Source organism: Fundulus heteroclitus, chromosome 15, assembly GCF_011125445.2.
Source record: "Fundulus heteroclitus isolate FHET01 chromosome 15, MU-UCD_Fhet_4.1, whole genome shotgun sequence".
Classification (NCBI taxonomy): domain Eukaryota; kingdom Metazoa; phylum Chordata; class Actinopteri; order Cyprinodontiformes; family Fundulidae; genus Fundulus; species Fundulus heteroclitus.
Window position 1 is genome coordinate 20,071,824 of NC_046375.1, and position 13,958 is coordinate 20,085,781.

General features: G+C 41.3%; 1 protein-coding gene across 3 annotated transcripts; it reads left to right on the top strand.

Moving 5' to 3' along the window:
• Positions 1-2,169: 2,169 nt before the first annotated feature.
• On the top strand, positions 2,170-11,371 carry ubxn2a (UBX domain protein 2A). 3 transcript variants are annotated; one of them, XM_012866683.3, is made up of 7 exons: positions 2,170-2,288; positions 2,697-2,759; positions 4,207-4,309; positions 6,443-6,552; positions 7,934-8,071; positions 8,540-8,701; positions 9,780-11,371. In XM_012866683.3, exons 2-7 carry the CDS (start codon positions 2,716-2,718, stop codon positions 9,961-9,963), a joined length of 741 nt encoding a protein of 246 aa, XP_012722137.2. In that variant the 5' UTR covers positions 2,170-2,288; positions 2,697-2,715; the 3' UTR covers positions 9,964-11,371. The 3 variants fall into 3 exon arrangements, with proteins under 3 accessions (XP_012722137.2, XP_036003524.1, XP_021174267.2); XM_021318592.2 differs by having other exon boundaries at positions 2,257-2,288; positions 4,211-4,309; XM_036147631.1 differs by lacking the exon at positions 2,697-2,759 and having other exon boundaries at positions 2,188-2,288.
• Positions 11,372-13,958: the final 2,587 nt, after the last annotated feature.

Below are 13,958 nucleotides of genomic sequence, written 5' to 3' on the forward strand. Positions count from 1 at the left end.
ATATATTTATAAGAGATATGAGTTTCAATTTCTGAATTACAATTACTCAAATGAATTAGTTCATCCATTATATCCAAATTTCACTGGGACACACCCGCATATCCACTAGTTTGTAATGGAGCTCGATTTAAACAGCTCCCATCGTGTTCTTTACTATTATCTGACCCAATCTACCTCCTCATAAACCAAGATGATTCTTCAAGCCTCGGACATCAAATAGAAAACTGTTCATCGTTTATCTACGGGGCCAAGGGTTAACACAATCTCACAGCAGCCACAGCATCTGTATATGTTTATGCATAGTAGATATTGATGTTTGCCTTTTGTGTAATTATGAGCCGTGTATGGTTAAGATCCAAATCATTCTCACTTGTAGATTTAGGTTTTAATTATACCAGCATGTTTCAAGTGAGTGGAAGTTAAACACCTCTGGCAGATTTAGATTGATTCAAGGCTCATTGTTAGTCGCAAAACCCTGACAGCAACTTTTAAGATTAGAGTTCAATTACTGTTTAACATAGGACCAGGTTGGCTTGGATTGCTTTTTTTTGTTACTTTAAGAAAATTAAATCAGCATTTAGAAAATCTCCTTTGCATCTACTCGAGTTATGTTTGACTACTATTAAAATGTGGGTGTTACAATTTAAGTATTAAAAAAAAAACTCAAGAAAGACTTAGGGGGTCAAATACTTTTAGGTATTCAGTGAGCAGCTTTTTGTGCATATGTTGATTTATGTATTTTCATGTCAATGGGAGAAATCTGGTGTCTGTTATTTTCTACACTGTGTAAAACCAATATTCGACTTTACTTAATATGAAATCTGCTCCGAGCTCCTCTCAAAAGTTATTAACCCTACTATAGGCACTAATGATAACAATTCCTAAAAGACAATCTCCCAGAACAAGGAGAGGAACACACAGAATCTGGTATGATAAAAAAAAAAAACTACAAAATGTTTCCCAGAGTAATTAAAGCCAATTACAATCAGAGAGAAAACAAAGTGATGAACAGATGGTTAAAATGAGATTCACACAATTCACAAAACAGCCACATAGAGATTGGAGATGGCATCAATCTGCAGAGGGGCTAAAATGATGTGAAACTCTCAAAAATGTAGCAAATGACCACAACATGAAGGAATGAAAGGGAACAACATATGTCCTCTCAAACAAACACAATGTTTTTTTTAAAAAAAGACAAAACAATTAAGAGGCCAAAAGTGCAAAACAAGGACATATAGTGTCTACACATGCAAAAACATTTACCAAACATTAAATCCTTACAACAAACCATCCAAAATCCAACATATACTAAAACCGGTTATCAGAAGTTGCAGACTTCAGCAACAGCAAACAGAACAGTCTCATGGCACAATATGTAACAAAAAAAGACCCAAATAAGATCATGTGCCCAAAACGAAACAAAAAAATTGAAGGCTCAGACAAAATATAACCACAAAGTATAACCACAAAGTTGGACGCAAAAGATGGATAATAATGAAAGCAGACTAAAGTAAAACAAGATATAAAAGTCATGAAATAAGCGAATAAGCCACAGAATTAAGATGGAAGTTACAAAAGTTACACAATGACACATTTAAGTAATCTTTTAATAGTTACCACCGCTGTACACTGAAGCATTAGCCTAATTAGTGTTGCATTCCATTTGCAGTCAGAACTCGGAAATTCTGCCTTTCCCATCCGAAAAAGCTGCAGTAACGGCTGCTGTTGTCGGACTTTGTCCAAAAGTCAGATAAATCATTTAAAGCCGAATGTCGGATCCAGCATGGCAGCTCGTCGCATCAACAACAGTAAGCTGTGAGGAAACATGTTTATTTTACAGGACACATTTATAAGAGAGCATCTAAAATAAATGTTACACGTAGCGGCTGCAACTGCACCGGGCCAATTAAAACTGGTGTTTGCATGTGGAAAGTACAGCTTTAAAGAACGTTTATAAGAGGTACTACTAACAAAAAAAGCAGCTTTCCTGGCCGTCACCATATTTGAATCCTAACCTTTGTATTTGTTTATTTCATTTTGGAAGTCCGACGTCTCCAACTGGGATCCTTTTTACTCGGGTTTACCCCACTCCCAGCGCCTGTTTCCGTTTTCCGAGGCAAAGGGAATGCAACAGGTGCTGAGCTCAGCGGTACAGTAGCATTTGCGACAGCAGCAGGTGGCTTTACGGCACTGTTATTTATTTATTTGCTGTGCAGAAGAGCCGCTGCCCGAAACTTGAGGCTGCAGATGTGCTGCCGAGGATTAAGCGACAAAAGCGCGAACTGGTAAATCGCTCTTTGACTTTCCACTTGTTACATGCATGCAAAAAAAAAAAAAAAAAAAAAAAAAGTCTGCGTGGGATAAAAGCCATGTTGATGTGTTCAGCTCTGCGTGTCGCTTTTTAGCATCCACGCTCCTCCACGCACACCGGGCTAAACAACAACGGTACAGGCCGCTCGGGTGTGTGGCTATTGATCAAGAATACTATCAGTTATGTTACTATATTTAACAGTCTCTTAGCGGAGGATCGAGGTTTTATATATATATATATATATATATATATATATATATATATATATATATATATATATATATATATATATAATGAGCCTTTAACATTGTAAATATGACTCTGTTTTAATTATCGAGCATGCTGTTAGGCCCTGCTTTTCACAGCGTTGTAATTTTCTTAGATGGAAAACGAGGAACGGCATGAAGGAGACTGACGACGGGGGGGCTGAGAAAGATGAGCAGCGGTGAGTGAAAGCTAGACTGCAACGCCTTGCTGCTTGTTTTCTTGGTGTTACTCTCTGCCACAAATTCTTGCAAAAGCTTTCACTAAACCTTGAAGGGGTTTTGCACAGAGTTGCGAAGCAGGATGAAAAGGATACATTTCTTCCCTTTCTTACGTTTTTTTTTTTTAACCGCTAAAACTCCGAAAAGTGCATTCATTTGCATTCAGCCCCCCCTCAGTCAAAACTTGCAGAACCGCCCGTCAAGAACAGTTGCAAGGCTTAAAAGGGTGTGTCTCTACTACACGTTCTGCACGTGTAGAAACCAAAACTTTCTCCTCTTTTTGTGTCTATTCCTCTTCACAGAGAGGCTCCAGGGCAGACAGTTTGAATAGAATGTCAATTTTCAGGTCTGGACTTTGACTAGGCCATTCTGACGTGAATACGTTCTGATCTAAACTATTTCCATTGTACCCCTGGCTGTAAGTTTAGGGTTGTTGTCCTGCAGGAACACGAACCTCCACCCTGGTTTCAAGTGTAGCGGATTTTCTGCAGTACCGTTGTGTGTTTAGCTCCTTCCATCTTCCCATCAGTTTGGCTCAGAATTGGGCCGAATATACATGTACAACTCGCCTTTAGATTCTTTATTTCATGGGTTATCAAACTTTTTGTGGCCAGGGACCCCTTAGCAGTGGTAAAATCTGTCCAAGGACCACTTTAGGTTACTTATCCTGATAGTATTTTCTAAACAGCCTTTTGTACTAATAAATACATTAGGAATTATGTATGTTTTTTTCATAAATATATAAATACACCTAGTAATAGAGATTTGGTGGAGATTAGATCCTCATTCTCGATAAAGCCAGACTCGATGTAAACGTAGTCATACTTCCTATTTTTAGCTGAGTTGGCGTTTACCGTACTTGATGTAGTGGATGGAGTTAAATATTTTTCCATTGCGTTACTTAGCTCAACCCCCGACAACATGCGTTTCACGGACCCCCATCCCGTGGTTTGCGGACCCCCGCGGGTCCGGGGACCCTAGTTTGAGGGCCGCTTCTTTATTTGCACAAAAATGTGATGAGAACCTGTCCTTTTCCTTCCACTTCAACAGTTATGCACTACTTTGTGTTGTTCCAGTGCATAAAATCTCATTACAAGCAATGATGTACTTGTTACATGACACTTTGAGAAAAACCTGCAGGGATACAAATGCTTCTGCGCAGGAGTGTAATTTGGTATTTCAGTTTTGAGAAACAGGAGCAGTGGAATGATTAGCAGGAGCCTCTATGACCCACTTAAGGCAAGAAAGCTTACTATCTGCTGACATGTTACATGTTTTTGATGGCTTGAACTTATTTGTTACAATTTAGATTCCTTTTTGCAGACTGTGCTTTACTTTTTTTACATGTCCTGTTTTTTTTTTTGTTGTTTTTTTTGTTCGTTTGTTTTTTTGTTAATGGGCTGTCAGTAAGGAAGGTGAAGAGGAGGTTCCAATGAGTCGTAGTTTCTCAGTGGAAGACCTCCTTGACGAGGTGGAGAAGATCTGCTACGATGCATCAGGGACGTCAAAGGTAAAGCTCAATCACCTCCTGTCAGTCTGACGTATTCTCACCAGCAGCCTTGCAGATTTATCATGTGATGGGATTATTACTAGATAAGATAAGAATAAATGTCAAATGTTAGATGTATGCTTTAAAGACTGTCGTTATTACACATTTTAATGGAGAACATTAAATACAGGAATCAGTCTAATGTTTAATGCAGTTTGCGCAGTAGCATGTATTGAGAAACCAAATGGTGAACAGAATTGGCCAATTTTTTAGTTTGGCCCGTCCGTACCAGGGACTGGTCAGCCGGAAACTCAAAAATCCTTTTTACCAATCAGAGAATAAACTAGACCAACAGTGGACTGTTTTCTGCAAGGATGAGTTACATAGAAATGAAGTCAAACCAAGTAGAAATGGGGATGAACGTATTTAGAAATGTCCAATTCAAATCTGTTATGGTTTGTCATTTATTCAGGCTGCAAGAGAGCAAGAGTATTAGTACATAACAGGAAGGTTTAATGGAGTGCACCAAAGGTGCTCTGTTTCATCCCTTTGCGCTTTCAGCCTCTGTCCAAAAAAAGGTTAAAAAAATAAAACAACTGGACTTCTATTCTGAAGCTGAAGACATTTCGGTTCCCATCCAGGAAGCTTTCTCAATAGCGTACCGCGCACGTGACGTCACCGTCTCAAGAGCAACGCCCCTTTTGCCGCTTAGGTAGGACATACAGGTAGAGAACGCCCGTAGCAACCAGCAGAAACAGCGATATGACCGACTTTACAGCCGTTAAACTTTCCCAAGACGATGTTCCAGGCGCACGGATTACTGGTCGCACTGTAGAAGAACACACCAACCTTCAGCTCAAACGATGGCTTGAGGTTCGAGGGCTTAAAAAGACCGGAAAACGGGCCGAGTTGATCGAACAGTAAGCTTTGTTTTTTGGTTTTTTTTCTCCGCAGCGGTCATGGCGTCATCGGCCGTTTTTTTTTTTTGTAATCACCGTCCAGGAATGGGTATATGTTTAATGTTTGTCTTATTTGAAATGTTTTTGAGTAAGCTATCCTGGTAGCAGGGTATCAAGTTAGCGCCTGCTACCATGATAGCCTATATGCGATCATGGTAGCAGGCGCTTCATTATTAACATGTCGGCCACCAAAATACTCTTACCTGTTCACTACTTGATGTCGCTGGAATTAGGTCAGGATGTTCTTCGGTTGGGCCCTTTCCTCCAACAAAATGCTTGCTACATATGTAGGTGAATTTGGTAACTTTTTCCGGGTTGAACTGTTGTGTAGGCCGACCGCACCGGTGTACCCAGCGCACACATTTCTCCTTGGCAGTCTTGAAGAAAACATCCTTCATATGCGGCCGATCAGCGTACCTCGAGTCGCTGTTGCCCGTTCCATAGCAACAATGTTTAAAAACTATGGTCTTAGATTTGGAAAAAGCAGTCGTTTACCGAGTAAAACCAAGGGTAACGCACGTCTCTTTTACAGCGAAACAGCGGCGGACTATGCAAGGTTGCCCTACTGCGTACCACGTGATGTGACGTCATCGTGACGTTGTGTTTCTAAAAATAGCTCGCTCGCGGTACGCTATTCAAATGTCTGGAGTAGTGTGGAGTCCCAAGCTTTTTAGGCCTGCAGGCGAGGCCTCATTAGAGCTTAGATTCACATGTAAATTCACCCGAAACTGATCGCCCCAACAAGCCTCAGCCTCTGGCTTTACAAATGTTCGCAGCCTTCGGGTAAACTCAGAGTTAAGATATGGATCTTCCTAATTATGAATCTGGAGAGTGCTGGTTTAGTAATGCTAGCCACACGCTAATCCCAAGTATGAGATCCTAAAAACAGCCTAAAATGTGAACTCTAATTATGTTGTCTTTGCCTTAGTAAAACTCTCGTGTTACAACAACTCTTCTCTCCCACTAAAATCTTGCCCCATCTTCTAAAATAAATAACTGACCACTAGGCAGGGAAGCTAAAAAGCAACATTTCCCCTTATACTATAGTTCTTTAAGGTAAGAATGGCTCAAAACGGTAGGAGCGGGTCAAAAGTCCAAATTGGCTTTTAAAACCACAAAACTTTGATCCTTGCGTCTGCAGTCAGCGGATACGTGACAGCTTGATACGAACAACGTTGTGTGTTAACTACTTCAGGTGGAGATGGTGGTGAGGCTGTGGAAGGACGGCTTTACCGTTAATGATGGAGACTTCCGCAGCTACTCCGTGCCAGAAAATCAAGATTTCCTGGATGCCATCAAAAGAGGGTGAGCGTCTAGCCCACTACTGGGAATATCCTCAGTGGCTGTAAGATTGTGGTATAGTCATTACTTCTTACTAGGGATGGGTACCTTTCACATTTGAACCGGTACCCAGTACCTGTACTCAACGGTACTTACGGTACTTTTGTGTGTTTACGTGGTAATACATGTTAGTTTAATAATCTAACTAAATCTTTCTATTTAACATTTCTTTCTCAATATATAAAGTTGTTCGGATCTACATATGAACCTTATGAAATAATTGATGAGATTCAGTACATTGCCTGAATCCACACCACATAAAACACATTTTTTACCAAAAAGACAGATATCAGAGGCACACAGAGTGAATGAAGAGAATAGGTTATTGAAGCAGTGTGTGTACATCACATTTAGGGAATTATTTTAGTGCAACAGTTTTAGAGAAAAAAACAAAGACTATATTTAAAACATTATATTTTATCCTGCATTGGAATCCAGGGCGGGATACATTTGCAATGTGGGACCGGAGAGGCTCTCCTCTCTGCTCTCTTCGCTCCGACTCCCGCCGCTGGGCTCGCAGTTCACCTCACAAATGTTGCAGCGAGTGGAATCTGCATCGCAAGTTGAAAAGTTGAGACATCCTTCTGAGCGCTTTCGATCAGCCACGCTTGCTTTGTAGACTGGACCAGCGGCTACTGACGTCATCACGCTCTTGTGCCATGCTGTGTTCATGTTCGGCTTGGAAAATCCCCCACTCCTCCACTCCCTCAGTGTCACAGCGATGTGTTTATGTACCACAACATGGTACCGTTGGATTTCACTTGAATCGGTACTCTGCAGTACTATAAAAGTACCTTATTCAGAACCCATCCCTATTTCTAACTACTCCTTTTTTTTTTTAAAGAGGAATGCTCAAGCAATGAAGTATTGTTTCCTATTGATTCCTTAATCTCCCTGATTGTTTGCAAATTCTTCAGATTTTTCGACACCTTTTTTTTAATCGATACCGTCTCGATGTTTATCAACTTAATATTCAACTTGTTAATTATGTCTGAGCTGTTTTGACACAGTTTTTTAATAGCAATACCCCCCCCCCCCCAACATGGCAGCATTCAAATTAAAGATGAAGCACAAAGCTTCACTGTCTAGTGTGTATGGTGACAGACCCAAATTCTGCATTTTACATTTAACATGATGTCAGTCTTTTCAGTTTTTTTTTTTTTTTTTGCATTACACAATCTCATCAACACAATCTTCCTAAATGGAAAAAAACCCTTTAAGGTTATTCTTACTTCAGACCACTAGCAGGGGCCTTCAGACGGCAGATAAACTGTGAACCCTCCTTTTGTCTTACTGATTGATTCATCTGACTAAGACTCCTCGGCTGAACTTTTATCTGCCCCAGGGAGCTTCCAGCAGAGTGGGAGAGCAGAGCAGAGGAAGAGGAGCTGGAGATCAGCGTGGAGGACATGACCGAGGAAAATTATGTCCCCAAGAAGAAGGCTTTTCACCCCTTTAGCGGGAGAGGATACCGACTTGGCAGGTAACGGTTCGTTGCTGTTTTCATGTCTGTTTGTTTTACTTTTTTATTTGTAACTAGATGTAATATTTTTCCTTTTTTTGTTTATTTATTTTTTTTACATATAAAGATATGATTACTATAATATGATTCAAAGTGTGCTAGTTGTAGACCAAGTTTCCACATTTTATCACCAGTTGTGTCATAATTATTTAGACCACTAGGTGTCCCGCTAAATCCATCCATAGAAACACCCTGAAGCGAATCCAACCAGGGTTCTGTCAGCCTGTTCATTTCAGGACCTCACCTTTAGGAGGTCCTACACTAATTTTGCATTGTCCAAATCATGCGTAAATAAAGAAATACTGTTTCACTTTAACAGGAGTAAGTTTTTTTTTTTTTTTTTAACACTACCAGCTCTTGTGAAACTGAGAAAATCCACATTGCAAATGCTGTTCACACTTTGAACTTTTCCCTCTGTCCAATTCCCAGCGTCGCACCCCGAGTCGTGGCGCGGTCACCATCTGTGCACGAGGACGGAGAATCTCCTCCTATCCCCATGGTAACACTAGACCACTCCCTACCCGTCACCTCCCTGCAGATCTGGTTGGCCGACGGCAGGAGACTGGTGCAGAGGTTTAACCTATCGCATAGGTGTGTATCCCAGGTGTCCGAGGCCAAAAAAACGCACGGCTTCACACACAGAAAAAACAGATTTTTCACGAGGAATATCTGAAGAGCGGCTGCTCCTGCTGCGCTGTCCGTAAATCCCTTAATCTTTCAGCATCGTAGTAAATATGTAGTACAAGAGGGTGTTGGAGATTTTGGGTTATTGTGGCTCGGGAGGTGGAGAAGGGGGTTTGTTTAGGGATTATGTAAAGCTTTGTTGTAGTCTGATATAGTTCGAAGGCTGAAGAAATGGCGCACGGGGTTTCAGAGACATAATCTGAGTCGTAGCAGTGGCGTGGATCTATAAAATCCCCCAGTGAGGAATTGCGTAACTCCGATGCAGCGTTTTTATATAACAGGGTAAAGGATAAAGAGGACTGAACCTCTCCAGTCCTAAGCCAGTCACAGTGTGCAGCGAGCGGTCGGGCCGGCACAGGACTGCCGCGTACGCCGGGCTGGTTATTAATAATAGATGATGTTACTAGTACACTGCCTCAGATCTCACGTGTCACAACAGGGGGGTGGAGCATTTGGCTGGGAGTCTTGCGCTTTCACGAAGGAGTCGGATGTTTCGCTCAGGGTTCGCACGCAGTCTGGAAAACGCTGAAATTTGGTCTGGGGATTTTTCAGGTCGGGATTAGTATGGAATGACAATATTTAAAAAAAAAAACATTTTTACAAACAATATTCCTCATCCCATTCGCTAAACATACAGTCATCAGTCCGTCTGTCCATTTGAGCATGCAGCCGTTTGTCTGTCCATTAAGACGTTTGCATTTATCCATCAGCCATTCCTCCATCTGTCCATTTATTCATTCCTTTGTCATTTCTGTATCCATTTGACCATCCATATTTCCATTTGGCCGTCTGTTCGTCCAATTTTTCATCCATCCATCCATCCATCCATCCATCCATGCACTTCCAAGGTTGCGTATTTAAAGCCCGACCACCAGTTCACAGTGGACATTTGTGCTTTAGAAAAAGTCTGAAACAGGCTTTAAAAAAAAAAAAACTCCCACTCGTCACTCTTCTCTTCTAATCCGAGTTGCGTTTCTCCCTTCAGAATCTCTGACGTCCACGATTTTGTGGCGCGCTGCCAGAGGAGCTGCCCGCCTTTCGTCCTGACGACGTCGCTTCCTTTCCGCGAGCTCAGCGACCAGGAACTGAGTCTGGAGGAGGCGGATTTGGCCCACGCGGTCATCGTGCAGAGACCCCTGAACCCACAGGCTCTGTTTGGACACTCCTGACCGACGCAGTCTGTCACCCCGCACGGCATGCCACCTTCCCCTCCTTTCACAGACATATCATCACCTTTACTTTTTTTTTTTATAGCTGCCTTGAGGCTTCCTGCACCTTGAAGTGTTTTCTTGTTTTTTTTTCCCCTCTATAAGCTAAAGGTGATATAGTCACCAGGTCAGTCAGAGAGTGCTGCTAAGGGGCTGTTTTGTTGATTGTGTCTACTTCGTTCTGACCTTCTGGAGAAAGTTTACCTGACAATAGAACTACAGAAACGCCGCAAACGTGGCGTCGCATATGCACGTTTTGATAGAAATTTGCATCCACTCATCATATGCCTGAACGCATTCATTTCGCTCTTTTAATGATTTATTTGAACCATTGTTTTTTGGGGGGGGCTGGGTGAACTGATAATCCAGCGTACAACTTGAATTATTCTTTTAAAACGAGAATTGCTTGCACAAGTTTACATTTGGCTTGGACTTACACACTAAGGCTGAAACATATCCGTACAGCCCAGTGATGTTTTGGTTAAATTTGCCTTTACAGAGATCAGAGAAAGCAGATGTTTGTTGCCGTCAACAGTCATTGAAATTGTACGACGCACAATCGTTCTTCTCTGGAAAAACGAACAGTTCCAATACACCATTAAAAGCTCCAAAGTGAGTATGGATTTCCTCCATCCCTAATGACTGGATGCTGAGCGCTCGCTCAGAACAGTCACCCTGTCCCCCCGTTGCTTCCCAGATCCCTTACACAGCTACTATCAAAGTCTTCCCAAACACTGAACACAACTCCTATGCACTGTTAGCAGTTAGAATAAGCAGCTGATAGGTGGAGTTTACTGTTATATATTTATGAAGATGTGACGTTTTGTTTTGCACAGTGAAGCTATCTCAGCCTTGTTCTTCGGATCAGGTTTTTATATGATTTTATTCTTTCTCTAAATGTGAAAAGTCATCAGTGTTTTAATTGAGGTGTGTGCGGGATGGGTGTGTGTGTGTGTGTCAGGAATGTGAAATCTACCGTTGTACTGGATTGAATGGCTGACAAACACATCACAAATTGTGTTGTTTTCTTTTCAATGATTTAAGCTGCTTATATTTCTTTTTTGACATGGGACAAAACCATGAGTCTGTTCTTTATTCTTGGGCAAAGGCTTGAATCCTACAATATTTTAAAATGTGACTATATGTTTTTTTTCATTGTGACGTTCTTCATTTTAACTTGATAAACTCTCACACATTGCTGTGTCTGCCCAGATTTTTCATGACGTTGTCAAGAAAGCCAAGGTACAGAATGATTGCTTGACTGCATTTTTATTTCGAGGTGTGCCAAACTATCCATGCCTTACCTACATGTGCTACACAGTGACGAATAAGCAAGCCTGTACTATTAAAAAAGGTAATTCAAACTGTTTTGGAGAAGCGTTTTTTTTTTTTACTGTCTGAATTTAAAGGAAATGGGGGAGTAGTCTGCATCTGCTCATCAAACAGCTTTTGTGTCTGTTGTTAAATTATGTACAGTCTTGTGAAAGAAATAGGACAGTCCTTTAAATATTCACTTCTTTATTCGGAAATGTTCACATATTGATGTCTAATACTATTCTTGACTCTGGAAAAGATGGAGACTTAAATTGCACCTAAAAAAATTAATAATTTTTGTTTTACGCATTAGACAGAACATATAAAGAAAATTTACTTTCCAGCATCCTCTTACACATTTAAAAACATACAATTGTATGATGAAACGCTTGACAGATCCTGTTGCAGTACAGCATTCCCAAACCATGACACCTCCACCCCCATGCTTGTTAGGTGATAGAAGGTTATTTTCCTGTAGTGCTGCATTTATTAGATATTTTTGCAGGACATGTCATCCACTCGGGTGTCTAAATAATTTCCTTTGTGACTCATGTGTACAAAGATGTTTATTTTTTTTTTATTAAATCGGGTTTCACGAATAACGAAAATGAGTTTAAAAGAGTGGTGAAATCTGTTCACCGTGTAATAATACAGTTTAGGTTTGACCAACCTAGCTCTTTTAGATTTTTTGATTCAAACAGAGCCAAGAGGCTTTGAAAAACAGGGAAATAGCCCTTTAATTTAAAGCTGAACGGTAATACCTAATCACGTACCAACTTCATTAGCTCAAGGGAAATTGAAGGGAAATAAAAAAAATAATTTTTCTGGTGCTCAACAGATATGTTCTGGTGCCAAAAGTATCTCATGCACACCAGAAAGTTTTATATTTTATCTTTATTTCCCTTCATTGTCCTTTTAGGTGATCTGTGGATGGTTCTTGCGTATCTACCATATTTCTTTACAGGGTTTCAGTGCACAACACAGGAAGGGGGTGCACCCACTCCCAAATAACTGTACACAATGATAAGCAATAGAAAACTGGCTCATGGTTATTCTTATAGCTTTGTTGTTTCCAGTGATCTTGGCACCCCCTAACACAGCGGCGCCCTGGCCAGTGAGCCTCATCACCCATGCCAGAAACCTTGAACCTTGGTTGACTCTGTCATATACAGAGCTAATACAACAGATTATGAGACTCGTCCTTTAAAAAAACATCTGTGTCATGAGGAAGAGGCGTTAAAGCTGTATGCGAGGTTTCATCTGACTCATTTTGTGCTTTCCTCACTGTCTCCGGACTTTGTGCCCGACCTCGGAGGAACAGCGAACACCATTATCCATCTTCAATATTTAAAGCGCAGGGGTTTGGGTGAGGAGGAGGGGGGTGAAAATGGCTGTGGAAAATGAGCTGACATCCTCAGAGCGCTGAAGGTCATATGAAGAATCTCAGCTGAAAGAATGTCTCTCCTCTGTCTAAACTTCCAGTACAGCACATGTACTTTTACCTCACCTGAACAAATAGACTATAAGCGTCTCCGTCCTCTGCAGCCAGATAGGGTCAGCCCATGGAAATAAAGAGAACACATTTCCTTTGTGCTACATATTTAATAAGCCCGAGCACGCAGGGAATTACTTTTCTTCCAGCTCCCGTATTTCCTGTCGGAATGGCCGTTTTACTTGCCCAGCAGCCGAGCTTTCCTTTTGCACATTCCTCTTCACGCGTTATCAAAAACATACCCGCTCTGAAGCGGGTCAAATGCGAGACCTCTCTGCTGCAGCGCCTTTGTCGCTGTCAGTGATGTGGTTTTGAAAAGAAGGGGGTTTGCATGCTTGGAATTCGTCAGGAGGTTTGGGTCCAACAGCTGAAGTCTCCATGATATGTTTGTTGTCATGCTCTGATTAAAGGCTTTCTGCGAAGAGTAAACACCGCCGGTTAAAGGATCTGCCCAGGAAAGTAGTTTTTGGGAAAATCAAAACTTCTACAGACCATAAATCACATGTAATGGGGCCTTTAAAACCAACAGCATAACACTGTGAAGGGCTATATTTTCCTCTTCAAATAGACAAAGGCTTTGTTTTGTGCTTCAGTTAAACTACTTCGGATTACAAAATCTACCAAAAAAATAAAATAAAATACACACCTGCATTTTTCTGACCCATCATGAGTATTTATCAAATGAGAAATGAAACCAATTCACACGTCATGTGGCAAACAGCTCAACGCCTGATTAAGATCTAGCAATTCTCTAGCAAAACATCATGGCCCATATTTTCTGACATGGGGCATACGGGTGGTTTCCCAGGGCGGCATTAAAAAAGGGGAGCACACAAGCACTAGATGGAAAGAACTAAACAAAAACAAAGTTATCTGCCAGTCGTGCCCAGAGGAAGCGTTCAGGTGTTTTATGCATGTGCCTAAAAAAAATACCTTCTTTGTCGGTCAGTCCCTCGACCTCAAGTGATCGGCCAACATGGACGGGACAGACTCGATTCAAATGAAAGTGTTTTACCTTCTCCTTCAAAAGTATTAATAACCCACGGACTCAGGAACGACTCTGGGCTTTGGCGACACAAGCGGTTGCTAGGGGGACCAACTGCTGAAGGGGGCGTTGCTATGACAACTAAAAAAAAACACAAACACAAAT

Bases quoted from the DNA above. Each gene is read 5' to 3' on its own strand.
- ubxn2a (XM_012866683.3), top strand. From the start codon at position 2,716: ATGAAGGAGACTGACGACGGGGGGGCTGAGAAAGATGAGCAGCG. The intron at 4,310-6,442 runs GTAAAGCTCAAT...TAACTACTTCAG, and splicing joins ATGCATCAGGGACGTCAAAG to GTGGAGATGGTGGTGAGGCT. The intron at 6,553-7,933 runs GTGAGCGTCTAG...TATCTGCCCCAG, and splicing joins CTGGATGCCATCAAAAGAGG to GGAGCTTCCAGCAGAGTGGG.